The sequence below is a fragment of the Coffea eugenioides genome, chromosome 11, assembly GCF_003713205.1.
Source record: "Coffea eugenioides isolate CCC68of chromosome 11, Ceug_1.0, whole genome shotgun sequence".
NCBI classification, from domain to species: domain Eukaryota; kingdom Viridiplantae; phylum Streptophyta; class Magnoliopsida; order Gentianales; family Rubiaceae; genus Coffea; species Coffea eugenioides.
In genome coordinates, this window is record NC_040045.1 from 30,400,602 (window position 1) to 30,428,525 (window position 27,924).

At 35.5% G+C, this 27,924-nt stretch overlaps 2 protein-coding genes and 1 pseudogene across 2 annotated transcripts; 1 reads left to right on the forward strand and 2 right to left on the reverse strand.

The window, feature by feature from the left end:
• Window positions 1–773: 773 nt before the first annotated feature.
• Window positions 774–1,301, reverse strand: LOC113752236 (abscisic acid receptor PYL4-like). The gene has a single exon (XM_027296359.1). It carries the CDS (start codon window positions 1,299–1,301, stop codon window positions 774–776), a length of 528 nt encoding a protein of 175 aa, XP_027152160.1.
• Window positions 1,302–13,701: 12,400 nt separating this feature from the next.
• LOC113752237 lies at window positions 13,702–17,878 on the forward strand. The gene is made up of 4 exons (XM_027296360.1): window positions 13,702–13,919; window positions 17,167–17,287; window positions 17,573–17,674; window positions 17,781–17,878. The coding sequence occupies exons 1-4, from the start codon at window positions 13,833–13,835 to the stop codon at window positions 17,876–17,878; spliced, it is 408 nt and encodes a 135-aa protein (XP_027152161.1). The 5' UTR covers window positions 13,702–13,832.
• Window positions 17,879–18,659: 781 nt separating this feature from the next.
• On the reverse strand, window positions 18,660–23,027 carry LOC113752238 (annotated as a pseudogene).
• Window positions 23,028–27,924: the final 4,897 nt, after the last annotated feature.

Below are 27,924 nucleotides of genomic sequence, written 5' to 3' on the forward strand. Positions count from 1 at the left end.
AAAAAAAGTAAAGAAAAGAAAAAAGAAAGCAAAATATTTTTGTACTTTTTTGGATTTATGGATTTTTTTATTTTTTTTGTTTTTGTCAAAGTTTTTTGTTTTTTGCTTGCAAATAAAAAAGAAAAAAAGGAAACAAAAATCTTTTTTCACTTTTTTTATTTTTCAATTTTTTTAAAAATGCTTTTTCTACTAAAAAAAGTAAACCAAAAAAAAAAGAAACCAAAATATTTTTGGGCTTTTTTGGATTTTTTTGTTTTTGTCAATGTTTTTTGTTTTTTGCTTGCAAATAAAAAAGAAAAAAAGAAACGAAAATCTTTTTCACTTTTTATTTTTCAATTTTTTTTAAAATTTCTTTTCTACCAAAGAAAAGTAAACAAAAAAAAAGAAGCCAAAATAGTTTTGTGCTTTTTTGGCTTTTTGGATTTTTTTTGGTCTTTTTTTTCAATGTTTTTTGTTCTTTGCTTGCTAATAAAAAGAAAAAAAAAGAAACGAAAATCTTTTTTCACTTTTTTGATTTTTCAATTTTTTTTGAAAATTCTTTTCCTACCAAAGAAAAGTAAACGAAAAAAAAGAAGCCAAAATCTTTTTTGCTTTTTTGGATTTTTTGATTTTTTTCAATGTTTTTTTAGCAAATAAAAAAGGGAAAAAAAAAGAGGAAACCAAAATCTTTTTTTATTTTTTTTTTGTCTTTTTTGTTTTTTCATTGTTTTTTGAAATTTCTAATTCTCTTCCTAGCTAATAAACAAAAAAACCAGCGAAACAAATTGAAATTTTCAAACCTGTTGTTGCGCTTTGCCCGCCAAATCCTCAGCAACTCTGGAAAGGGTCCTCAAGTTCAGTTTCACGATCGTATCCACAAAGGCACACGTCTCTTCTTTCGTGTTGGCCTCGGCCGCATCAATCACGTACGTCTCCACAACCACCGTCTCATCGCCGCCATTGGGGTGTAGGCTCATGATCGAGCGATAGTTCGACAACCGGTGGTCGCCGCTGACAATGCTGAACCCGAAGATGCGCTGATCATGATCAAGAATCTCCAGCCGCTCGATGCTATAGGAGGCTGGAAGTCCTGACGCGACATCCACACGGCGTAAGCATCCGACTTGGTTCGCCTGGCCATCTATGATTCTACAGGATCTCACGAACGGCTTGTAGCGTTGAGGATTTTCAAAGTCGGAAACCAGAGCCCAAACGACGGAGGCAGGAGCTGCGATAGTTTGGAACAAAGTAAATGAACATTCGTTCGGCTGCAAAACAGGGTTGTGGTCGCTGGAAACGGTTGGGGGAAGCTGAAAAACCATGGTTGTGGAAGGGGGCGTGGGAGGAAATTTTTTAACAATTTCTTCAATGAAAACGATGAAGGAGTTTCTCTTCTGTGAGGAAGTTAGAAGAATAGTGACTGTGTTTTTATAGGCATTGGAGAAATTGCTCCAATTCCTAAGAGGAGAAGGATTATTGCCAAAATAAGGAAGGATTAGGATTATGATTTCCTATGTGGAAAAGGATTGGATATCAGGTGGCAGTGGCAGGCTGGCTGGCGAACCATCCGTTCTGCTAAATTTGGGTTGATCAAATTACGCCATTAACAATTGGATAAAATATAGAAAAGCCCCTTAAGGTTAAGTGAACATACCCCCTGTAGTTTCTAAGCATACACTCCGGTAACTTATGGTTTGAACTAATTTAAAAAAGTGATGGAAATCGTTTGAATTAACGGGTTTGAAATACACGCGCTTCTTTTGTGAGTATTTATACTGGAAATAAATAAATTTTCAATTGATATTCATATTATACTCCTAGAGTTATAATATAGAAAAGCCCCCCTCCCCTTCCCCCACCATGATTAATCAAACCTACAAAAAAAACCCTTATAGTTTCAAATCATACAATCCAAATCTCATGGTTTGAATTAATGTGAAAATCGGCAAAAATCATTTGAATTAATGAGTTTGAGGTTGCTTGACATGAAAAATAATTTTTTAAGTTCGAATTTTTAGTTGATATACCTATTAAACACCTTAGAACTCATAAAATTTTCAAAAAAACTCCCAATATAACTCATCTTTATTTCTATATATAAAATAAATAAACGAAAATTCTCAAATAAAACTCATCTTATTTCTATACATAAATAAATAACTAGAAACTTCCAAATACAGCTTATCTTATTCCTATGCACAAAATAAATAAATCAAAATTACATGTAACCATGGGGGGTTTTTCCCACTGATTGGTTTAATCACAGGGAGCTTTTCCGTGAGTTTGCTTAATAGGATGGTTGTTAGAAAGTCTTTTATTGCTTATATACATTAGGGTAATTGTGTCGTTTCGTCTACTGATAAAGCAATTATTGAGCACGTTTTACACTACTATTCTGTCCTAATTTTGGCATTTCATGGTGCTAAGAATTGATATTTTGCTCATATTTGATATTTGTGTAAAGTGTAGGTGGTTGGTGTGAAAAGTGCTCTCGCGAGACAAATTTTCAGAAGACTCTCTATCTCATGGCGTGCCCACGCCAGAAACTCTAGAAGGATACCCAAAAGCCAAACCTTCAAGCTTGGTAACAGCAGGAGAACCAATTAAGGACCCAGGACCACGTGGACCAGATGCGTGGGATTAAAACCCATAAACAAGTCCTGCACCTAATTGCTTTGGCTGGCGGCGGCTACAAAAGGCAAAAGAAAGCCAAATTCACGTATTAGGAATTAGATAGCTTTAGTTTTCTTTTTCCCTAGCCGTCAGACGTTGTAGACTCTTCTCTTGCTTTTTGGCTTTCACGTTTTTGACTCTTTTGCTTTGGCTTTGGCTCTGTACAATTTTTGTTGGCTTTTGCGCTGTACTTCGGCTTCAGTACGAACATTAACACAGAGACAAGGAAGACGTTTTCTTTTCTTTCTTTCGTCATTACTCCATCGTTCCAATTTCGCTTATGATTGTGCGGATGAAATCAACCAACTCACGCAAAATTGATACGATGAGGAGCGGTTAGGTTTCTCCTCTACCCAAAGGTTAACGCGAAGGCGCGGTCCATAACATCTGTGAAATCTAATCAAACTGTCATTACTTTTTCCAATTTGTTGCTATTCGTGCGTTTCCTGAATTAATTGTTCATGGGTATTTTATTAATTGAATATCAACGGCCGGGTATTTAATTTAATTTAATAGCCTACTGTCTCATTAACTAAATTGAATTTGTAATTGTTCGTTTAGTTGATAATTAGTGACAACCACCATAATTGGTTTTATGTTGGGGAAGCGCAGGATCTAATTTAAATAAACCCTCTTAGCGTGTTTATTGATTAGGGTTGGGTTTTTCTAGTTTTAATGCAACTGGATAATTAAATTCCTATGGTCGTACCTAGGGTTGTTTTCTGGTTAGAGAAGCAGTCAACGGTCGTACCTTGGCTGTCGAAAAGGTAAGGAAAAATTGGCTGTCAGAGCTTGTTGATAGATATAACCAACTTAGTGATAAATGGAAGAAATATCTTTGCATCGATGAGCATTTAATTGGACCGTGCCTGAGCAGTTGATCTTTTAGGTAGAACTTTTATTAATTGCTATTTTTAGTAAATTGTACTTTGTGAGTTAGTTTTGAATTTTGTTTGTTTTATTTTTATTTTTATTTTCCTCCCATCAAAAACCCCCCATACTCTGAACTCTATAAAAAATGAATTATTCCCAATCCCTGTGGATTCGACCCTACTCACCGCTATATACAAAATTTGTAATTTTCTTGAGTAGGTATTTATTATTGCACAGGTTCAGCACCTGTCAATTTTTGGCGCCGTTGTCGGGGAACGAACCCGGGTCACCCGCGTGATTAATTTGTTTCTTTTTTAATTCATTTTTTTCTTTTTTTTTATTTTTTCTCTTATTTTTATATATATATAGTTTATGGCTGCTAAAATTCCGTATTTTGGTGATAGACTGGATTTTATTTCTAGAAAGGGTTATGAGGTTTGTGCTTTTTCTAATGATCAATGGGCTGCTGCAAATTGTGGAACTTATTTTGCCTCAAATCATTCAATCGACAGATGCCCTGCATTTCAAGATGGTCTAAGTGCTCCAATAGATACTTTTGGAGATTTTTCACCTCAATATCAAACGTGGTATGACCCTTATTCAAACGGGTATGAGCAAGGATGGTGGGATGATTCCAATTTTAATTATCAACAAAGGCCAATAGATTTTCAATAGCTAGAGTATCAAGAACCGTCATCCATGTCAGGTATGTCTCTTGAAGAAATAGTTGAATTAATAGCTACTAACACATCAAATTCAACAGGAGGTACATCAACTTCAACAGGAGACACAAAGGATGAGTAAAGAGATGAAAGAAGAAAGGCGCGAATGGGCATCTAAAATGAGCAAATTGATTTCTCCAGTTTATGAAGAATTGCCCTCACCGACTATTATCGACCATGAGGAAGATAAGAGTGCAATTATCCTGACAAATGACATGGTACTGCGAGGATCTCAAGAAGAAGGATCTAAAGATGCAGTTGAAAAGAAAATTGAAGTACAAGACATGAGACCCCAATATCAAATTGTTCAAATGAATGAATCTAGTGAACAATCTCCAAATGCCGTGACATCTCCTCCATTTCTTAATCAATATTTTTCTAACTCTTATTCTTCAATTCCTGTTAGTGAAATTGATTTTATTATACGAGAAGATTTTAAATTTCATGACAGGAATAAGTTAAGGGTTGCGATGGTAAAATATCTCGAACCAATAAGTGCTCGTGATGGAGGAGTGAGTGAAGATTTAAGATCATCACTTGTTTGTTTGGCGCCATCTACTAATCCATGGAAGATCGTAACTCGTGGACTCAAGAATTACTCTATTTACGAGGGCTATCAGGATTACATAAAAGATGAAGTACTGAAACGAGCTACACGATTCTATCCTCCGTGAATAAATATAACGATGTCTAGCCAAAGACATTAAAAAAAGGCGCTGCTTGGGAGGCAACCCAAGGCTTCTTTTGTTTTAGTTTTCTTATATTTTTGAAGTTTTTGTTAATTGTTAGTGTCATTTAGCGGGTTGTTATTTTGTGGCAGGAAGCTGGCAGTTTGACATGCCCACGCTAGGTCGTCACACCTAAGGAATGAAGTTTTGGAATTGACGTCTTCTCCTTCCTGTTCGTGTTGCGTCCGTCGCCGCCACTCCACCTTGCGTCCGCCGCCACCACACCACCTTGTGCACGCAGCCGCCTCACCCTCCTCCGCCTTAGTGTCTCGCTTTCCCTTCCCGGTGGTCAGGAAAGTTTCTCTTCTTTTCTCCTAATACTTCATTTGTCTTTTCTACATTGAGGACAATGTAGGTTTTAGGTGTGGGAGAGTGGCTTCCATTATTTCTTTTTGCTTTGTTACTCTAAAAAAAAGAGAAAAAAACAAAAAACAAAAAAATGGGAAAAATGAAAACATTGTAGTTAGTCGGCTTTTTGTTTATTTCTATACTTGTTAATGCTGGAGCATGTTGCTGTGATGAATGACACAATCAAAGTGCATGGGTATGTGGGTAAATATACTAGTTATGCATTTTGTTTTCCCTTAGCAGTGTTGTTGAGTGTTGAATACGCTGGACTTGACCCATTCTTGAAACTTTTGGGAGCTTTTGAGCCTTATATGAGCACATTATTCTTGTTTGTTCTATTTTTATTTGATTGAGTGGGTATCATGCATGGTATCGGCATTCTAGAACTTGCTATTTATACATGTCGAGACCACATTTTGTTGAATTGGATGTATTTGAAATGATAAGGGCATTTAGAATTTAATCTTCTTTGACTTTCTACAAACCATGCCTTCATTTTGTCTCCCAATAGTAAACCATTTTGAGCTTTTATCCCTCCTTTGTTTGTTAGCCATGTCTGATAACCTAGAACCTTTTTAGACTTTCTTGTTCACCCTTGTGTCGTTAAGGAATGTCTGAAATTCATTGTTTGTGCAAGACAAATAAATCTAGGGTCGCAAGTGTTGTTAGAGTAGAATTTGTGTGGGGCCGTTTCTGTGTATCTAGAACAAAAAGGGGAGAAATCGACAAAAAAAAAAAAACTGGTGAGCAGAAGACTCTGTCTTCCAGGGCGTGCCCACGCCTTGCTAGACATCCTCTCCAAAATAAAAAAAAAAAAGAGAAGAAGAAAAGAAGAAAAAAAAAGGGGGAGAAATTGTCAATAAGATGGTGAACAGCAGACTCTGGCTCACAAGTTGGTGAACAGAAAACTCTAGCTCACAAGGCATGCCCACGCCTTGCGAGCCGCTTGCTTGCAAAAAAAAAAAAAAAAATCGACACTGGCACAGTGGGAATAGCAAATGGAAATGCCTTACTTGTGAAATTTCCCAGGTAAAGCGTTGTGGTTATCTAGTGGATATTGGACATTCTCTCGACACATTACACCCTATCCTTACCTTTTTGTCCCACCTTTTACCTAAGCCCCATTACAACCCTCTTAAAGTCCCTTTGATTTGTTTATTTAGTTCACCTTTGAGTGGTGGAGATGTGATAAATGTGCAAACCTATGGTAATGCCATTCCCTGATATTGATTTGAGCATCCTAGTATTCATACATTTTCGTGAAGATGACGAGTATTACTGTTTATATTCTTCGGATTACCACCTGTCCAGTATGTTCTAATTTTGGCGACATTGTCAGGGATCTAAGACGCTTGTGTTAGTGTAGAGTATTGCATGCCCTCTGCTCTCTTGGTTGTACTTCTGAGTTTGGAATGCTTGAGGACAAGCATTGTTTAGGTATGGGGGGATTTGATAAAGCAATTATTGAGCACGTTTTACACTACTATTCTGTCCTAATTTTGGCATTTCATGGTGCTAAGAATTGATATTTTGCTCATATTTGATATTTGTGTAAAGTGTAGGTGGTTGGTGTGAAAAGTGCTCTCGCGAGATAAATTTTCAGAAGACTCTCTATCTCATAACGTGCCCACACCAGAAACTCTAGAAGGATACCTAAAAGCCGGACCTTCAAGCTTGGTAACAGCAGGAGAACCAATTAAGGATCCAGGACCACGTGGACCAGATGCGTGGGATTAAAACCCATAAACAAGTCCTGCTCCTAATTGCTTTGGCTGGCGGCGGTTACAAAAGGCAAAAGAAGCCAGATTCACGTATTAGGAATTAGATAGTTTTAGTTTTCTTTTTCCCTAGCCGTCAGACGTTGTAGACTCTTCTCTTGCTTTTTGGCGTTCACGTTTTTGACTTTTTTGCTTTGACTTTGGCTCTGTACAATTTTCGTTGGCTTTTGCATTGTACTTCGGCTTCAGTACGAACATTAACGCAGAGACAAGGAAGACGTTTTCTTTTCTTTCTTTCGTCATTACTCCATCGTTCCAATTTCGCTTATGATTGTGCGGATGAAATCAACCAACCCACGCAAAATTGATTTGATGAGGAGCGGCTAGATTTCTCCTCTACCCAAAGGTTAACGCAAAGGCGCGGTCCATAACATCTGTGAGATCTAATCAAACTTTCATTACTTTTTCCAATTTGTTGCTATTCGTGCGTTTCCTGAATTAATTGTTCATGGGTATTTTATTAATTGAATATCAACGGCCGGGTATTTAATTTAATTTAATAGCCTACTGTCTCATTAACTAAATTAAATCTATAATTGTTCGTTTAGTTGATAATTAGTGACAACCACCATAATTGGCTTTATGTTGGGGAAGCGCATGATTTAATTTAAAAAAACCCTCTTAGCGTGTTTATTGATTAGGGTTGGATTTTTCTAGTTTTAATGCAACTGGATAATTAAATTCCTATGGTCATACCTAGGGTTGCTTTCTGGTTAGAAAAGTAGTCAACGGTCGTACCTTGGTTGTCGAAAAGGTAAGAAAAAATTGGCTGTCAGAGCTTGTTGATAGCTATAACCAACCTAGTAATAAATGGATGAAATATCTTTGCATCGATGAACATTTAATTGAACCGTGTCTGAGCAGTTGATCTTTTGAGTAGAACTTTTATTAATTGCCATTTTTAGTAAATTGTGTTTTCTGAGTTAGTTTTGAATTTTGTTTGTTTTATTTTTATTTTTATTTTCCTCCCATCAAAAACCCCCCATACTCTGAACTCTAGAAGAAACAATTATTCCCAGTCCCTGTGGATTCGACCCTATTCACCGCTATATACAAAATTTGTAATTTTCTTGAGTAGGTATTTATTATTGCACAGGTTCGGCACCTGTCATCTACCTCCGCTAGTTTTGACGATTTCCATTACTATCTCAAATTAGTTCAAACCATGAGAGGTCAAAATATATGATTTGAAATCATAAGGGACTTTTCTGTATGTTAGCTTAACGACTGGGGAGTTTTTTATGTTTTACCCTACTTTTAAATATTGAACTTTTTCATTTTTTTCTTGTTTTATTACAAGCATATATGTTACAAGTTTGAACATAACAATTCAATAATTTGATTAGAGATCTATTTTTGGGATAGTTTAAGTTATAAAAATAATATATTTGTAGAAAAGAAGTCAATTTGTAGTAGTATGCCAATATACTGGCTTTTTGGGATTGCCATTCTCTGGACAAAAATCTCATATATTTTGGGAATATTCCCTTGATACATTTTTTCAATGATCTTTTTACTTCATATAAATCACATCTAAAAAGGTATTACAATATACCCTTCCAGAAAATGCAATCCAAACAATATACTTCCATGATCAATCATAGTAGTATTGCGATTAGGAACCTTTTTTGCAGTTAGAATAAAAAAATAAAAAAGAAAAATAGAACCTAGACAACAAAATCGATTATGTGACTTGACTCTCATGATTACTTGACATAATTCTAATCAAGGTGAAGGTAACTTGTAGTATTTTCGGTAATTTATTTCAAAGGTCAAAAGGCAGTTTGGGTACAAAAGAATACGAGTACTAAACTATAGGTTTAAATTTAATTTCATTTAAATAAAAAAGGGAAGGATTTAGGCCTGTCAATTGAGCCATCTGAAGTGAGGTTTAACAAACTCAGATTCGGCTCATATAGTTAGTACCACTTTTGGATTTCGAATTATGAGATTTGAAGTGATAAATATGAAACTCATGCTTGACTCACAAAATATTCGGATTATAAGTTTAATTCTGACTAACTCAAGCTCACTTAAATCTCCTTAATTTCCTTAATATAATTACTATAATTTTTAAGTTTTAAACTAATTTAATATCCACAGAACCACAGAATTAAAACTATATAGGAACCGGTAACAGTTCATTAAAAAGTATATAAAACCAAGAATTTTTCAACAATCATATGTCCAATTAATTCAATATACATGAAAAATAGTAATAAAACATTATTAACAGTCAATACATCTTCAAAGGTCCTCAATTTGCTCATACTAAGATTTGTCCTTCTAATTCTTTTGAAATTCTTTTATATATTTAATATTCCTTATATATATATGTTGACAAATAACTCATAAGTATTAGTATTATATATTTAGATATATAATTATATATATATATATATATATATCAAAATATGAATGTATTATATATGATTATATAGATAGATGCATATTAAAGTGTCTAGCCTATATCGTGTTTGACCCTAATAAGATCCAAACTCTACTTACATTTAATTCGGGACTAATGTTTAGATCCAATTTTAATCCAACTCAATCAAAGGTCAGGCTCATTAGACTTTTTCTCGAAACCGAGTTGAAACTGACTCGGCCCTACTAATAGTCCTAGAAGGATTGCCTCATATTTTTGTGCTAATTCATTTCCCTCTCAAAATGAGTAAGAAAGGGAATTTGGGGATTAGATGATTAGAGTAGGGGCTTGCTTACTTGGATAGGTTAATTTGGTAATTTTGATTATGTGTGTTTTATTAGATATTAGCAATATGTGAATTTGCCAAAACTTATGTCTTTAAGAATTTTAAATCTTTCTATTATTACTTCTCGAAATTTTCCAAAGGGAGAAACACAACTGGTCTCTAATGTATCAGCAAAACAAATATGGTCTCTAAATTTTCTGATTTTAACTTTACATTTTTAGTCCCTAATGTTTGAAGTTTCAATCAATATAGTCTCTTAAGTTTCTTGTTATAGTTAAGGGTTTTAAAATAAAAAAAAAAGGTGTGAATTGAACTAAAGATATGACAAATGTCATCCTAAATTCCTCTAAAATTTCATAAAAACGCTTTATATCAACATAATAACGTTGCTGAACTAAAGAGCTTTTTTTCTTAATAAGTTACAATCAAATGACAATATATACATAATATATAAAATAAAAAAGGAAAATTCTAGTATTAATATAAAATTTATTATCATTCATGCTAATGACCTGTGCATATAGGCCTTGAATTGTTATAGTTAGGAATTGTAATTATAAAAAGTAGCAAACATAAATACTAATATGAAGTGCTTTTAGTCATTATGGGTTAATCATTAGTTAATTGCTAATAGTATAAAACAATAATCACATATATAAAACCAAATTTGAGACCAATTATACCAAAGGGAAGAAGTATATGAGACATTAGTGGCATGAATAAATGAAGTAAAAAATAAAAAAGTTTAATTAGAAATGCAAGTACCCATTTAAGACAATTGCCTTGTAATTCGCATCTTATTTATCCTAACACCCTCAATATCACTATTGAAAACTTAAGCGACTGAAATGATTAAAATTTCAAACATTATGGTCCAAAAGTACAAAATCAAAATTGTTAAATAACAGTAATTAGATTTTGACCTTAGTCATTGTTGAATGTACCTACTACCAAAAGCTTTGAGAACCAAATTTATTTTTTTTCGGAACATTAGAAACTAATTTAGCACATATGCTAAAAATGTAGACTAAAACTACAATTCTCCGTTTTTCCAAAAGAAAAATCTACACCTTTTTTTTGTTTTATTTTTGTGCACACATGTGGTTTTTTTTTTCACCTTTGATATCACACAACGGTCCAAACTGACTGACATTAGTTAATAGATTTAATTATTAAAATGACTTTGTGAATTGTGAGGGTGGTAATACGTAGAAAAATTTTGTTTGGTAGAATTTGGGTAAAAGAGAGGTGCGTTTGATAAAATTAAAATTTGAAAACTGAAGTTTGAAGTTTGAATTCCATGAAGTTAAGTTGTTGAATTGTTAAGCATTAGGCCTTATTTGGTAACCCAATTCAGCACTTAAAATTAATGGATTCAGATAATAACATGCTTAGACGCATTGGTAACAAAAAATTGCACATTTGAATTAATTAAATGACACTAAATTTTCTAGACAAAACTTGCTCCAAAAAATTTTGGTAAAGCTAGTAACATATAGTTCAAAGTTTTGTTGTTTTTTTTTTAATTTCAATTTTTTGCAAAATTTCCTAGTGTTTTAATGGGTAAATCATAAGCTTTCCATTGAGTTGTTCTATGCTATACCTTACTATTTTGAATTAGGACCATGCATATGGTTTTACATATTAAAAGTGATCAAGGACATGAGACAGGATTTGCGGAAATTGAGTTTCGTCGTGACATGTGTCGAGCCTGTATAATAATAAATACTTACTCGAGTAAAATATAAATTTTGTATATAGCGGTGAGCAAGGTCGAATCTACACGGACTAGAAAAACTTCATTTCTTCTAGAGCCCAGAGTACAGGGAATTTTTATAAAATTGGGAATATTAAACAACTCAGGTAAAAGGACTAAATTATAATCAATTGAAATTGAATCAATAATAAACAAACTCTAGCCAAGAAATGACTTCAGAGATGGTTCACTCAATTTATCACTGATGCAATAATAATTTCATTTACTCACTGATAAACAAGTTATAACTGTCAAATAAGTGATGGCAATCAACTTCTTCTTACTGTATTGGTGATTAAAGTACGACCATTAACCACTGCTCTAATCAAGAAATAACCCTAAGTACAACCTTAGAGTTCTATTTTTCAATTGCTTTAACAATTAGAGAAATCATGTTCTAACCAAATAACATGCTACGAGAGTTATGAGTTATTTTAAATAACCCATATGTTCCTCTAACATAAATCCAATCATGTTAATTATCACTAGTTTAAAGCAATTAAACAATTACAGATTTAACTGCACTAATTAGTTTTAGGTTATTAGGTTAATTCAAATACCGGACCCTTGATATTCAAATAACATAATAGGCACAAGAAATTAAACCAGGGAACATATAAATACCACTAAATAAAAGAAATAAATGTAATCAATTTGTTCTCATAATTTTAGTTGAATCAAATCCTCCGTTATTTCTTGATTAGAATGAAAAGCTTAGTTCATCTCCACCGAAGAAATCGCACGGGAAATAGTAGAAGTAATTTCCACGGCCATTCTTCAAATATGTGATGAAATCCACAGGAAAAGAAAAGTAAAACATTGTTTCTTATTTCTTCTGACAAGAAAAGCAAAAGTCTCGCGTTAATTTGGCTTTTTCACGAAAGAAAAGAGTGACAACAATGATGTTTTGTTGCATCGTTCCCTGTCTCTGCTACAACTACTACTCCGAAACAAAGTCTACATCCTAATAAAATTAACCAATCTTTTTCAAGATGTGGTAAAAGATAGATAAATTAGTATCCTAATAAAAGTAGAAGACTATCATTCGGTCAAAAGTTTTGATTATTGCGACCTCAATTTAAAATTGGAGATCATGTGCCAAATCCCAAATTTCCCAAACATGCAAGGTTAAACTTTGACGGTCCACACTAATTTGCATAGAAGTTCCATTAAAAATTACATTTTTAATTTCTTTTTGCTCTAGATCTTTACAATTATCACCGATTACTAAATATAAGTAGAGTCCATCCATTAATGCAATATTGACTAAAATCAAGGAGAAAATATTCATAAATTTAATGACAAAAATTGCAACTTATCAGTCGGGTGACTTTAAGAATTTTTTTAAAAGTGTAAGTAGAAGGTTTCGAATTCAAGATATCTCATTTGTACTCCTCTCTAATGAAATCTCTCTCTATTTTTCACAATACATATGTAGATGAATAACATATGTTTTCATCTATTAGAATGAGATGTGATCATTTTAAATTTGACTAATCCAAACTCTTGTAAATAAATAAAAACACGTGTGGTGCATTCAGATGTGCACTACGAAAAATAGAAAAAAAATTTACTAGAGTTGAGTCATGTCATTTGACTCATTCGCCATCTCCCCCCCCCCCCCCCGCGCGCCCTTTAAAGATTTAAAATCTACCTTCAACCAAACAAATAAAATTGCTTCATGCCAAGAATAAACTGTGAAGATTCCCGGTTATGCTAATGCTAAGTAAGGAACTGCATTATCCCTTCACTAATATCTAGAATAATTCTAGGGTTAGAATTTGGCTATAAGGACTGAAAAATTTAAGAATTAAATAGTAGTATGCTTTTAGTAATCTGTTTAGCAAGTGAGTTTTTTGGGTATTTATCTAAAATTTTACTGTAATTTACTGTAGAAGTTTTTAAAAAAATTTTAAAGTGCGTAAATTTTTAAATATTTTGAAGTGTATAGTTTAAAAATTTTGAGAAATTTTTTTAGATTAATATAGTTAAAGTTTTAAAAAAAATCGTAACAAACAGGGCTTAAGTGGGAGAGAGCTGAGTAGTATAAAAACTCGTTTATACCCAAATTTGAAGGGTTGGCCCCGCCACCGGATGAGAAGAAACCCACCGGGGGGGGGGGCGGGGAAGGGGGGAGATAAATACTGGAACTTAAATGGCTGAAATGCTTCGGACAACACAAAGAGGAGCAGAAGAAGTAGTCAGAGTGAAACTAAAAACCAAGGAGGAGCTGAAGCCCTGAGAGCAGCACTCTGCTGTGAATGATCAGAATTCATCGTTTTGACAACAACGCCCCTTCTTCTCTCCTCAATCATTCCCACTCCGGCTTCCTATCTCCTGCCCCATCAGTAAGGCCTCCCTTCCCCTCCTATGCAGAAAGTTATTTTTTTTTAATTTTCTGTTTTGTTATTTCGTACTTCATTCGCATTTATTTATGGAATTTGCATCCGGGTTTTTGAAAAATTTGAATTTCATTATTTGGGTTAGTATGGGCAATATGGTGATTGGAAAAAAAAAATGCTTTCTTTGTTATGCGGAGAGGGAAAAGAGTGCAACAAAAGAAGCCACGTCAATTCTTGAAAGGGTAATAACTTCTGCTGGTTTTAGTTCTTTCCAGTTTTCAATGTCAAAATAAGGAAATTTTAGACATAAAGAAAATTCATGCTGACTTAAGAATCAGGACTGTTGAATTGGTTTATTGAAGTTGGTTTTGTGGGATTCTTAATTTCTGGCCAAGTTTGGTAACTTGGGATATTTGTAAGTGAACAAGACTGTAGTGGACTTGAATTGCCTATATAATGTGTTTGCAGCTGTAAATGTTTTGGTGTAAGATGAAAAGCAGCAGTGTTATGGAATTGGTTTCTAAACAAAGGGATATTGTATTATCAAGCATAAGTAAACAGCGAATGGGATGGCGACTAATAGGTAAAACTTATGAAGTTTGGAGAAGTGGGGAGCTATGCAGCAGGTAGGTACAGAAATATTGTGTTGTTCAAATGTGTTAGGTATTAAGGAGGGGGGAAAAACAAACAAACTAAAGTTGTTTACTGTTTTAAACATGAGAAGTGTTTGGAACTGAAGTGTAATGCTAATAGCCTTCATTTGAGAGAAAACTGAGAGAATAATGCAGTCGACACAGTTTCCATCTGTTGAACTTAGTCTAGGAAAAACGTTTATGATTTTTCGGTTCTAAACTTGATTAAGATTTCAGTTGGCAGACAAACAGAAGGATAAGATGTCAATAATCCTGCCAATAGGTTATTAACATCTGAGTCTAGTAACTGGAATCTTTTTTGCTTTTGATCTTCCGCTTCATCCATTTATCTGTAATTAGTGCATTGTTAGGTCACAGATTAGTATGGTTTATTCCTTGTTTACATGTTTTATTCACCTTGTGTTGCTCACTCTGTCATTTGTCACTTGATTCAATCAAGTGACTCCATTTAAGTCTGCAGTGCCTTCTTGAGTAACTGACATGATTCTTCATCCAAAATGCAACACTGGTTAAGTTCTTTGTCACCCATATCTTTCCAGTGTATATATATGAAAGAGTTACCATTTTCCTGAAATTTGAAGAGGCTTATGGATACGTAGTTAGCTTAAGCTTGTACATAAGTTAACTCATTTCGGCTAAGAACAAATTCACCTTACTAATACAGAAGCTTTGCATTGTTTGCTTTGAAAATAGAACAAAAACAATAGATAGAAGATATGCAATATTTTCTACTGTAAGAAAAAAATTTATAAATATAAAAGCAAATAAATAAGGGTATGATTTTATTTCTCTAGAGAATGACATGGTCTTAAGTGATCATAATTCTTGGAGGAGAAAATCATGAGTCCAATTTTGTAAGGCATTTGAGACATCAGATATTCTGTGCATGTATTATATGGCTGATTGTGAGTCATGTAGCACGAGTTCTTGAGTAGTAGATATGTAAGCATCATTTTTGCTTTCAACAATAGAAAGGCATTCTTCATTGCAGCAGCTTTGGATAATTGTCTTTTGTTCATACTTAAAGGAACTTGTATAAGCATAAGATTTTGCACTATTCTAGGGCTATAAGGAACCAAATAATAGGTGGATGATTTAGAGTTAGCTTAAAAACTTGTGGCAGACGCCTTTTTGGAATTGTTTTTGGATATATTTACACCAGAAGCCAACCATTGCTGAGGTTTATTACCATGTGAATGAAATGAATGAGTTTCAGTTATATTTGAAGTCCTCTGCAAAGCCTGTATCGTTTTTATTTTTTGGACCTTTATGTGTTGCAAAAGGGAGGCAAAGAGTGAACTAACTTGGAGAATGCAAAGGTGTGCATCTAGTGCTTGCGACATTCTATTCTTTTGACTTAATGGAGTTTTTATAAAAGCTGTGTGTGCTGAATGTTTTCTTAGGACATTCTATTCACGACTGATGTAACCAATAAAGAGTTTAAGGGAAGATTAGATTTACATAATCATGGGAACTTGGCTGAATATTGAGTTTACCAACTTTGAAGAATGGGTAACCTTTTTAGGATCTTGAGGTATTTGTTAAAAGTTTAAGTTCTACATATTTCAGTAGAATTAAAATTTATGGTGCTTAAGTAGCTTATAGGTATTTACGTATTATGAGTATTTGGTAAACTGACAGTGGAGGACACTTTGGTCGTTGTTTGAGACCCTGGGCTTATATATTGACTTTGATGGAAGGGCTTTTAATTGAAATGTTGGGGTTCATTGCCTCAAGTTCCTGCCATAAGATGTTCTGGTGCCTGGGGGCTGAAGCCCAGTACATTCTTCATCTTCCACCGGACACGTACCCAGACACCTAGGTTTGTAAGGCCATCCATGAAGGAGTTAAAGTTATTCATTGGTGAATTTTTTATGCATGGCTATTCTAGGTAAACAGTTTTCTCGTGAAAACTGGCGCAGAAATGGCATCTGGTCTAGCTGGTGGTGATCTGTCGTTATTCTTTATAGTTTTTTTTTTCCATTGATTTGCACAAAATCTGATTGACTTTTAGCACTTTTGATTTTAGAAGAATGCATCTTGCATTAGAAATTTTTTTCTAATTAGGTTCCATCTTAATAGCTGTATTAATTTATGAAATCTTGTTCAAAAGAGTGACAATTAGCACAAGGATAAATCAGAAATTGATTGTACAATGGTCTAGGGGCAGAATACTCGAGTTTGGGAGCAATTCTGACGTAATTGTCTGATGCGATTTTTAGCAGAGAAATTGCAGTTAAATGAAATGCAGTTCTTGAAGACAATTGCCTTTGGCTTTTATATACTTATGCAACCGAACTTGTGCAGAATCAGCATGAATGATATTTTTCACCGTCATATTTTTTTTCGGGGTTTGGTTGATCTGATCGGTTCGTACAATTTTATATATATGAACTATCTCAATGGGAAAGCCTGCTTGCATCTAGAGGGTGTAAAGTGTAAAAATCAGCTTAGTATCTTGTCACCGGTAACTGCAGTACATTTTCTTACATGTCTTGTTCTGTATGTAAAGCTAAATAGGTTAATTCAAGTTAAGTCACATTTATGTTCTGTGAGATGTCGACCAGTTATATGGTTAAATACTCTTTGCAGTATTTCAGATCTTTGAGTGTTTGGATGCGAATATGTCAGCTAAAGGGATGAGAATATCAGTAAGTACAGAGGAGGAACTTGGCAGCAGTATGGAGAGGAAAGATGCCGCCGATGACTTTGGAGAACCTGGTAATAGTTTAAGTCTGGTATTTTAGTTTATACGCATGCTTCTACCGATAATGCAAATTATAATGTATAACTACCTGCAAATCCCTCAAAAATATACAGATATAACTACCTGTAAATCTACAAAGAAAATGAAGAGGGTGGGGATTTGTCTGCAAGAATAGGTAATATGACTTATATGCATGAAATAATAAGAACAAGTTTAGTTAAAAAAAAAATATGTTACTATAAAGAAAGGGAATGGGTAAAGAAAATACCTTATGATAGCTCCATCCCTGTGACATACAGTGGTCCGTGGTGAGGAAGGTTTTTTGAGTTCAGTTTTGAAATTGCACATATTCATGGTTGGCATTTGGGAAATTGATGAACTCGGATGTTTGATCATTTGTTGTTTAGTGTACCAAAGGACTTCCGAATCAACCATACTGTATATACTAAACATCTTAACTATTTTTTGTTGTCTAGTATACCAAAGGAGCATGGTTTTTTGCTGTAGTATTTACTCCAACAGAGGTAGATGACAAGAATAAGCGTGAGGATGTGTATCTACAAACAGTGTATCTTAAAAAGTGCTTAACCACAGGGAATGTATGAGGATCACCTTTTGCAATTTTTTTTTGATCGGGGTTCAAAACTCATTTTTAGTTGTTTTAATCAGCACAAAACGAATACACATGCTCTCAAATTATTTTTTATATATCATTTTCTAGGTGATGGCAAGCTTAATCATGACTTTAATAGCTTAGTAATGACATATTCTTTTTTATTTTGGTGATGAAATCTTAATTCCTAAACAAATAGGTTACAACCTCCAAACATGTTTCATGTTGATCTTTTTATATAACATACAATCTCAAAATTTATATATAAAAACAATGAAATCCAAATCAAATCGCGACTGTGGAGAAACACCACTCTCATGAAAGCTGTTGAACAAGGGTGGTGAGAAACATCAAGATCAAATCTACAAGCACATGACTTTTGACTCAAATTCGGAAGTTAGTAGAGTTCAAGATAGCTACAAATTTGTTTTCTGTGTGCTTGTTGTGAAAACACTAGTATAGAAGTCTTAGTAATTTGGCCTTAGGCAACTGTTTAGATAAGAAATGGTCCACTTCCTGAAAACTCAGGTCTCAAAAGAGCTTAATCAGATGAGCAGAACTATGCCTGTGTATCTCAATATTTTCTGAAATTCCGGATCCTAGGCCAGGACCAAGGAGACGAGGAGTATATGATTTGTCTTACATTGTCCGGAATTTAGCACCGTTATCCAACTTTCTCGACTATGTAGTTGTAAGTATGAAGAAAGGATGCTCAGAGGCAACCAGATGATGATTTCAAGTTGGAAGAATTCAACCCAAGTACACAAAAGACAGGATACAAATTAAGGGCATATTTTATTTCAATCACATTCATGACAATCCTCATCTGGAAGAAGAACAAAATCTAGTAGTACACAAGAAACTGCTGCAAAAATCTGGTAGAGCTAATCTGAAAGTATCTAAGCTAATTTGATACAAACTGGCTGAGGTACTCATCAAGTGTGGTGTATTTAACATCAGGATAGAGCTCCGTTGCCTCCATGCCAAAAGAAGCCTTGATCTCAAAGTTGGCTATTTCTCCCTTCACGAAAAATGTATATGCCAAAGACAGGAGCAATTTTAATGGCATTGAAGCCTCTGCGAAAGATACAAGAGAAGAAAGCAATTTGATTAGAACGCGGAATAGGTGTTAATAATAGTAGATGCTATTGTATTAAACATTAGCAACTTGTGCACTTTTTTCTTATTGTTAGATGACCTTGAATTTTCTTAAGAACTTCGTCCCCTGGAACGTAGATCTTTTCGAGGGTCTTGCCAATTTTCTTTTCCCACAATGATACTATTTCGTTGTAGGACAAAGTGTTGGCAGGGGGTGTAATGTACACACTCTTGTTTAGAGTCCTTAGGTCATCTGCTGCTTTGATGGTGTACGCGGCAATGTCTTCTTCCTTGGTGAAAACAACTGCAACGAAACATAAAATTGAAGAAAAAATTGAGAACGATGAACTCTAAAACATGATACTAAACCAATCAAGAAATGCAGCAGACAAGCTTCTTTTGGATACCTTTTGGATTTCCATCACCAAGAATGACAATTTTGTCTCTGGGAGGACTTGCAGAACCAGAGTCTCCAAAGTTGTTGAGGATATAATTCAAGTAACCAGCAAATCCGTTAGATATTAAGTAAGTGTAAGGTATCCCTTCTGCCTCCATAGCTCTGCGGATCTCAACCTTGGTCCTGCTTAAGCTAGCAGCAGGCTCAACAGCATGCCCACGATCCACATCAACCCCAAATTCAGAAGGTAAAAATCTCTGAAACCAAATACAGCTCCTTCTTTAGGAATATGGAAGTCACAACTCACAAAGGGATAAACGCAAAAGATAAAAATCAAGAAAGGATTCGTAACGCTGTATTTTGCTTACTTTGATGTTTCCAGCTTCTTTAATTGCTGCAATAATCTTAACTTGATGAGCTACCAAATCTCCCCCGACTGCAGAGATCACTATGTCAACTTGTTTGATTGCATTTACCAACTGCTGATGATTGTGTAGGTCTCCCTGTTCAGTCCATACATACATGTCAGTTTCTATAGTTTCTTGAAAAAAATTGAAACAGTATTTAGACAACGAAGAAAGCAATAACAGCACACATGAAGAAATATGACTCCCAAACTGTTGAAACTCTCTATGATAGCTGCCCTTTTAGGATCTGAAATTGTGCTTTCTCAGACCAGTGCAAACGTTGGGTGCCCTGCCTTTGCACTTGCTTCCACTAAATATTTCCCGATGTTTCCAGTGCCCCCAATGATCAAAATCTTGCTTTCACATCCATTTCCAACTCTAGGATAGTAGACTACTGCTGCAAAATTGGATGGAAACCGTAAATCGATGAGCTGAACAGATGCAGAAATGTGCCTATAGGCTGCAGCTTCCTGCACGGTTAATTTATAGAGGAAAAAGTATTGAAACTGGCAAGCAACCCTGTCGCTGCAGTTTCCTTTTGATGCTCTATCGGCTTCTGAAATTTCTAAAATGCTCCAAGGATTAATCAATGGAAGATTAGACAGTTGAACATTCTCAGGAGGTGTTGGGTGTCAAACCAGCAAAAATAAAATTCCTACTCTTAAGTCACGAATTAAGTCCACTATGGTACTGGAGCAGGGACTTAGGCTGTGCAATGGGTTACTAGCTTCACCCTGGTGCCAGAGTTTGCTTGATCCGATATACCAAAGTGTATTAATTACGTGAAAGACAAAATTCGAATATAGCAGCGAGCAGGGTCGAATCCACAGGGACTTGGGAATTTATTTTGAATGAATGTAACATTAAATAAAAATGGGGGAAGTTGATATGGAACTGTCTAATTTAATTGCTCAAATTAAAAATATAAAGTAAATTGACGGAAGGAAAATCTCTAGTCAAAGGTATAATCTCCACTTATGGTTCGAATCACTGATCACAGATGCAGAGATAAAATCTTTCATTTACAAATAAACTGGTTATGGTTGTCAACAAGCTCTGACAACCTGCCTAACCTTACTGATTCGATAACCACAACAAGCTCTGTAGTTATTGCCCTAGCCAATTAAGCAGTCCTAAACACGCTCTTAGGATTTAACCTATTGACAGCATTAATCATTAGACTGGCCACCAATTATAACCAACAAACACACACGCTCGGTTTATTTAGGCTATATCATATATTTCCGCAACAACGACTCAAAAGTTTCTACTACAATTGAATCATATCACTTGCCACATGCACTAAAATTACCCAACAATTACGGATTGAGCACTCTTAGATGGCTGTTAATTACTCACACAATTAAACAGTGATCAAGTATTTAATTGCAAGAAATAATCATATGCATAAGTGAACAGGAAATATATAAACACTTGCAAATTAAAGAACGTAGGGAAATCAATTCGATCTCACAGTTTTGTCGAACCAAAGCTTCGATTTAACCTCTGACTAGATGAAGAAATTAGCCACTCCTCATAGTTGAATTGCAGCCAAAAGTACTGGATTGCAAAGGCATTGCGTTTTTACTAGAAAGCAAGGAATAAAAGATGTTTTTCCCGTTGGGGAATATTGTCGAACACCTGGCGTGTGTCAGAGGCCAGTCCAGAGAAAGGAAACTAGAACTAAACTAAAAAGCTAAACTAGAGGTCCCCCCTTGCTTCTGTACGTCCTCCCCTTAAAAAGCCAAAAGTAAGATGACTAAAAGCTATCTCCGGTGGTCCCCACACATGTGGACAAAGTCTCCAAAATTACTCCTTCTTCCAAGTCTCTCTACGTTGCTTTCTTTTAAGAGCCCAAATGACTTATAGCTTTGTGGTCCCCACCAATCCAAGGCCTAAGGATTGAAGCCCTTAGAAGTCTCCATATTCTCCATAAAGTCCCTCCTTTTTGGTAGTTTTCTGCTTCATTCCTGAAATTAAGTCCCGATACCAAATATGAGTAAATATCAGCAATTAACACAATATTTGTCAGGGATAGAAGGGAAAATTAATAATTAAAATACCAACAATTAACACCCTATCAATTCCCCCCACACCTAAACCATGCTTGTCCTCAAGCATGAGAACAAGAAACAAACACCAATATTTGATAGTGGCTATTGCTCTATCCAACAAATTGCCAAGATACCAAGAAAAATAATATTCAAGCATCAATGGTCAAGTCCAAGAAACATCACTCCGGTTAGCTTCTAAACCACAAATGCCTCTAATTCCAGGTTAACTAATCTAAGAAAAAGGAATGACACACAACAGTTATCAGCAAATGGTCCAACTATTAACCAAAATCTCAACATTAAATCCATAATTCGGCAAGCTGACTTTTATTACACACTAACACAACCTTCAACTTTTTTTCACATTTTTTCTACTTTTCTCTCCTTTTTTTTTTCTTTCAATAGTAACAAAAGACTTAGTCGCTAGCCATTTGAGCCTTTTGACGCGAACTCCAACATTGGCCAGATGAAGGAGCCCGGTTACTCAGCTTCTATCGCCACGTGACCACGTACTCATAGAAGTTACTACCTTTTGACGCGAGAATCAACACTTTTAGGTGCAGATCCCCGGTTACTCAGTAGTAACTAATAGCGGAGTACAGTCAAGTTTATTCATAGTTAAAAATCACAAAAACTCAATATAACACAAAAACCAAAAGAAAACTTGCATCAGCTAGCCTCATTTTCAAACATGGAGAACTAAAGTTAATAACCGGACCAATTCACACGAAAATGCCAATAATCATTCCCTATGCCTAGGAAAGTTAACCAAAAATTATAAGAGTAAAACAATCATTGATATTCACCAAAGAGATGTTTTTGGATTCAACCACATTAACTTGGTACCCTTTTATTATTAAAACTTGGCAATAGCAGAAATAAAGGCAACAATCCAACATCAAACTTGGCATCACATACGAGCTAATCACTAAAAAGAAGAAAAAGAAAATGAATGAAAGACACTAGCACCATAACTGCTCCCCCCACACCTAAATCCTACATTGTCCTCAATGTGACAAATAAAAAGCAAAAGTGAAGCAAAAGTGAGAGGGAAAGCAACCACACTTCCCTGAAATCGGGGCATAGTGAAGGGCGAGGTGGAAACGGAGGTGCAAAGCCTGTAAGAAACAGAGACTGCGCCAAATCATGTGCCATGCCGGCGACATTGGCATCGACGTTGACCATGCGAGCCTCCAAAGTCTGAACCTGGAAAACTAAGAAGAGAGGAAGAAATGAGCTGAAATCGCGTTTCTGAAGCCTTTGTTGGGACACATAAAACGCGATTGAAAACGCGCCTTCAACTCGCGTTTTATAAGTCGCGTTTCCTTCACAAATCTTGCAGGAATGAAAACGCGATTGAAAACGCGCCTTCAACTCGCGTTTTATAAGTCGCGTTTTGTGCACAAATCTCGCAGGAGTGAAAACGCGATTGAAAACGCGCCTTCAACTCGCGTTTTATAAGTCGCGTTTTGTGCACAAATCTCGCAGGAGTGAAAACGCGATTGAAAACGCGCCTTCAACTCGCGTTTTCTAGTCGCGTTTCACTGTGGCTTTCGGACGATTCTCATTGTGAGCTTCCTGCACGTCATCACGCGGGCACGTCAAAACTGAAGGGCACCTATAAATCGGCAAAAACGAAAACTGAAACCCAAAATTAGTCGAATTCAAGGAGAACACCTCTAAACTACCACACGGAATTGAACAAACAATTAAAATGAACAATTGGGTTGCCTCCCAAAAGCGCCTTTCTTTAAAGTCTTTGGCTAGACAAAATAATGCTTCAATCAGAGAGTTCAGGCACTGCAAGGGTCACCTCCTCAACATTATTAACTTGAAATCCTTCATAAAAAGGTTTGAGACGATGACCATTAACCTTAAAAATCTTGTCAGTGTGAAGACTTTGAATTTCTACTGCACCATGAGGAAACACATTAGTCACAATAAAAGGTCCAATCCAACGAGAACGCAATTTACCAGGAAAAAGTTTAAGTCTAGAGTGAAAAAGAAGTACTTTTTGACCAATACAAAAAATTTTCCTTGAAATTGCTTTATCATGAAATGCTTTTGTCTTCTCCTTATAAATGCAAGAACTCTCATATGCATCATTTCGGATTTCCTCCAACTCTTGCAATTGCAACTTCCTGTGTTCTCCAGATTCATCCATCCGCATATTATAATTTTTAACTGCCCAATATGCCCTATGTTCCAATTCCACAGGTAGATGACAAGGTTTGCCAAAAATTAATCGGTAAGGAGACATACCTATGGGGGTCTTAAAAGCTGTACGGTAAGCCCAAAGTGCATCATCTAAGCGCAAACTCCAATCCTTTCTATTGGGATTCACCGTCTTTTCAAGTATCGACTTGATTTCTTTATTGGAGATTTCTGCTTGACCACTAGTCTGCGGATGATAGGACGTAGAAACCCGGTGAGTGACGCCATATTTCTTCAACAATGCTTCCATTACTCGATTGCAGAAGTGTGTCCCTCGGTCACTGATAATTGCTCTTGGCGTGCCATACCTGACAAAAATATGAGATTTAATAAAATCAACTACAACCTTAGCATTGTCAGTCCTAGTTGCCTTAGCCTCTATCCACTTTGAGACATAATCAACTGCAAGTAATATATACATATTACCAAAAGAGGAAGGAAATGGACCCATAAAATCTATACCCCATATATCGAAAATTTCACAAACCAATATAGGAGTAAGAGGCATTTGATCTCTATGGCTTAAATTACCTGTCTTTTGACAATTTGCACATGATTTACAAAATAAGTATGCATCACTAAACAAAGTTGGCCAAAATAAACCACACTCTAAAACCTTTCTTGCAGTTCGCTTAGGGCCAAAATGTCCACCACACGCATATGAGTGACAGAAAGATAAAATTGATGGAACCTCTTCTGTAGACACACACCTGCGAATAATTTGATCAGAACAATATTTCCACAAGTATGGTTCGTCCCACACATAATATTTAACATCACTTTTAATTTTTTCCTTTTGAGCTCTAGACAAATCATTAGGTAGCGTTCTAGTAACCAGATAATTCACTAAATCAGCATACCAGGGAGTTGTCTTTTGAACTACAAAAAGATGCTCATCTGGAAAATTATCCTTCAAGGGAGCAGGTCCTTCACTATTGATCAAACGACTGAGATGATCAGCAACCATATTTTCGGCACCCCTTTTGTCTTTAATTTCCAAATTAAATTCTTGGAGTAGGAGAATCCACCTTATAAGTCGTGGTTTGGCCTCTTTCTTGTTGAGCAAATATTTCAAAGCTGCATGGTCAGAATAAATAATGACTTTAGTGCCAAGTAAATAAGAACGGAATTTTTCTAAAGCAAAAACAATAGCTAAAAGCTCCTTTTCCGTAGTCGAATAATTGCACTGGGCACCATCCAAGGTCCTCGAGGCATAATAAATTACATAAGAAGCTCTGCCCTCCTTCTGGCCAAGTACTGCACCAACAGCAAAATTGCTGGCATCACACATTATCTCGAAAGGAAGACTCCAGTTTGGTGGTCGAACCACTGGTGCTGAAGTCAATGATCCCTTGAGCGTGTCAAATGCACTCTTGCAATTATCATCAAAATGAAATACCACATCCTTTTGAAGTAATTTGCATAGAGGATGGGATATCTTTGAAAAATCTTTGATGAAACGCCTATAAAAACCTGCATGGCCAAGAAAAGAGCGAACTTCCCGCACACTTGCAGGGTAAGGTAAACATTTGATAATTTCTACCTTAGCCTTATCTACCTCAATTCCTTTTGCAGATACCACATGGCCTAAAATTATGCCTTGGTCCACCATAAAATGGCATTTCTCATAATTTAAAACAAGATTAGTCTCAATGCACCTTTTAAGAATTTTTATGAGGTTAGTTAAACATTCATCAAAAGAATTACCATAGACAGTAAAATCATCCATAAACACTTCTATGATATTCTCCACATAATCAGAAAATATACTAACCATACACCTTTGGAATGTAGCAGGCGCATTACAAAGACCAAAAGGCATTCGTCTATAGGCAAATGTACCAAAAGGGCAAGTAAATGTGGTTTTCTCTTGATCTTCAGGCGCCACTGGAATTTGTAGAAAACCTGAAAAACCATCAAGACAGCAATAATGAGATTTTCCTGCCAACCTTTCCAACATCTGATCAATAAAAGGCAATGGAAAATGATCTTTACGAGTTAATGCATTTAATTTTCTAAAATCGGTACAAACTCTCCACCCATTTTGAACTCGAGTGGGCACTAACTCACCTTTAGGATTTTCAATAACAGTAATTCCTGTCTTTTTAGGAACTACTTGAACAGAACTTACCCACTTACTATCTGAAATGGGATAGATTATACCTGTGTCAAGAAGTTTTAAAACTTCTTTCTTCACTACCTCCATCATTGGTGGGTTCAATCTCCTTTGAGCCTCTCTCGAAGGCTTAGCACCATCTTCTAACAAGATGCGATGCATACAAGTGGCTGGACTTAATCCTTTTATGTCAGCCACTGTCCATCCTATTGCCTCCTTGTGGTCCTTTAACACCCGAATTAGTTTTTCTTCCTCTAAAGCAGTCAATTTACTAGAAATTATTACTGGGAGTGTATCTCCATCTCCCAAGAATGCATACTTTAAATTATCCGGTAACTGCTTTAATTCCACCTTCGGGGCTTGCACAATAGATGACAAAAGCTGCGAATGAGACAGAGGTAATTCCAAGTAAGACACATTGGAAAATTCTGGATAAAGAGAATTCAATTCAAAAATAACTTCCTGCAATTCAAAAGGAAAAACAAACTTCCCTTTTATCTTTTGCAAATTTTCCTGACAGAGACCAGTAGAAATAGCAACCTTCAACGCATCATCATTATTAAATTCAAAATTTTGCTGCGCCAAAGAATCAATTACATCTATAACAAAAACTGAATGAGATTCACCAGGATATTTCATGGCATCATAAATACTAAATTTAATAACATCACCATCAAATTCCATAGTCAATGTGCCAGTGAAAACATCAATTTTTGTTCTAGCAGTTTTCAAAAATGGTCTCCCTAACAGTATTGGAGATGAATTAGAATTATCATCCTCCATATCAAGCACATAAAAATCTGCAGGAAAAATCAAATTATCAATTTGCACTAAAATATCCTCCAAAACTCCATCAGGATAGGCATTTGATCGATCAGCCAGTTGAATTATTACGCCCGTCTCTTTTAAAGGCCTAATGTTCATCAAATTATAAATAGAACGAGGCATAACATTTATCGAAGCACCCAAATCCAACATAGCTTTTTCAATTTTAATATTACCTATTTTGCAAGGGACAGTAAACATACCTGGGTCCTTGCATTTAGGAGGCAATTTTTTCTGCAAAACTGCCGAAACATTTTCTCCCATATGCACTTTCTCGTTTCCTTTCAACTTTTTCTTACCAGTGCATAATTCCTTCAAAAATTTAGCATATCTAGGAATTTGCTTAATTGCATCTAAAAGAGGGATATTTACCTCAACTTTTCGAAAAGTGTCCAAAATCTCCTGTTCGTGCTCTTGCTTTTTGGACTTTGCCAGTCGACTAGGAAATGGAGGCGGAGGTGTAACCACTTGTGTTGATTTTTCTCCAAAATCTGGTTGTTCCAAGGCTCTAGGTTGAGACACATTCCCCTCTTTTTCGAGCTCTTCCTCGATTGCTTGTTCAGAAATTTTCTTGCTCGGCTCAGGCAACTCTTTGCCACTTCTTAATGTGATGGCACTAGCATTTTGCTTGGGGTTGACAATTGTCTGCGAAGGTAGCTTTCCAGATAATTGGGATTCCAATCTATTGACTGTGGAAGCTAACTGGCTCATTTGATTCTCCAAATTATGAATGCTAGTTTTCGTCTCCTGTTGAAATTGTTGAGTGTTAGTAGCCAAAGATTTCACAATATCCTCAAGTGACATACCTGATTTAGGAGCAGGTTGTTGCTGTGAAAGTTGAGGTCTAGGTTGATATTGTGACTGATGTGAAAATCCTGGTGGCCTTACTGCATAATTAAAATTAGGATGATCCATCCATCCTGGATT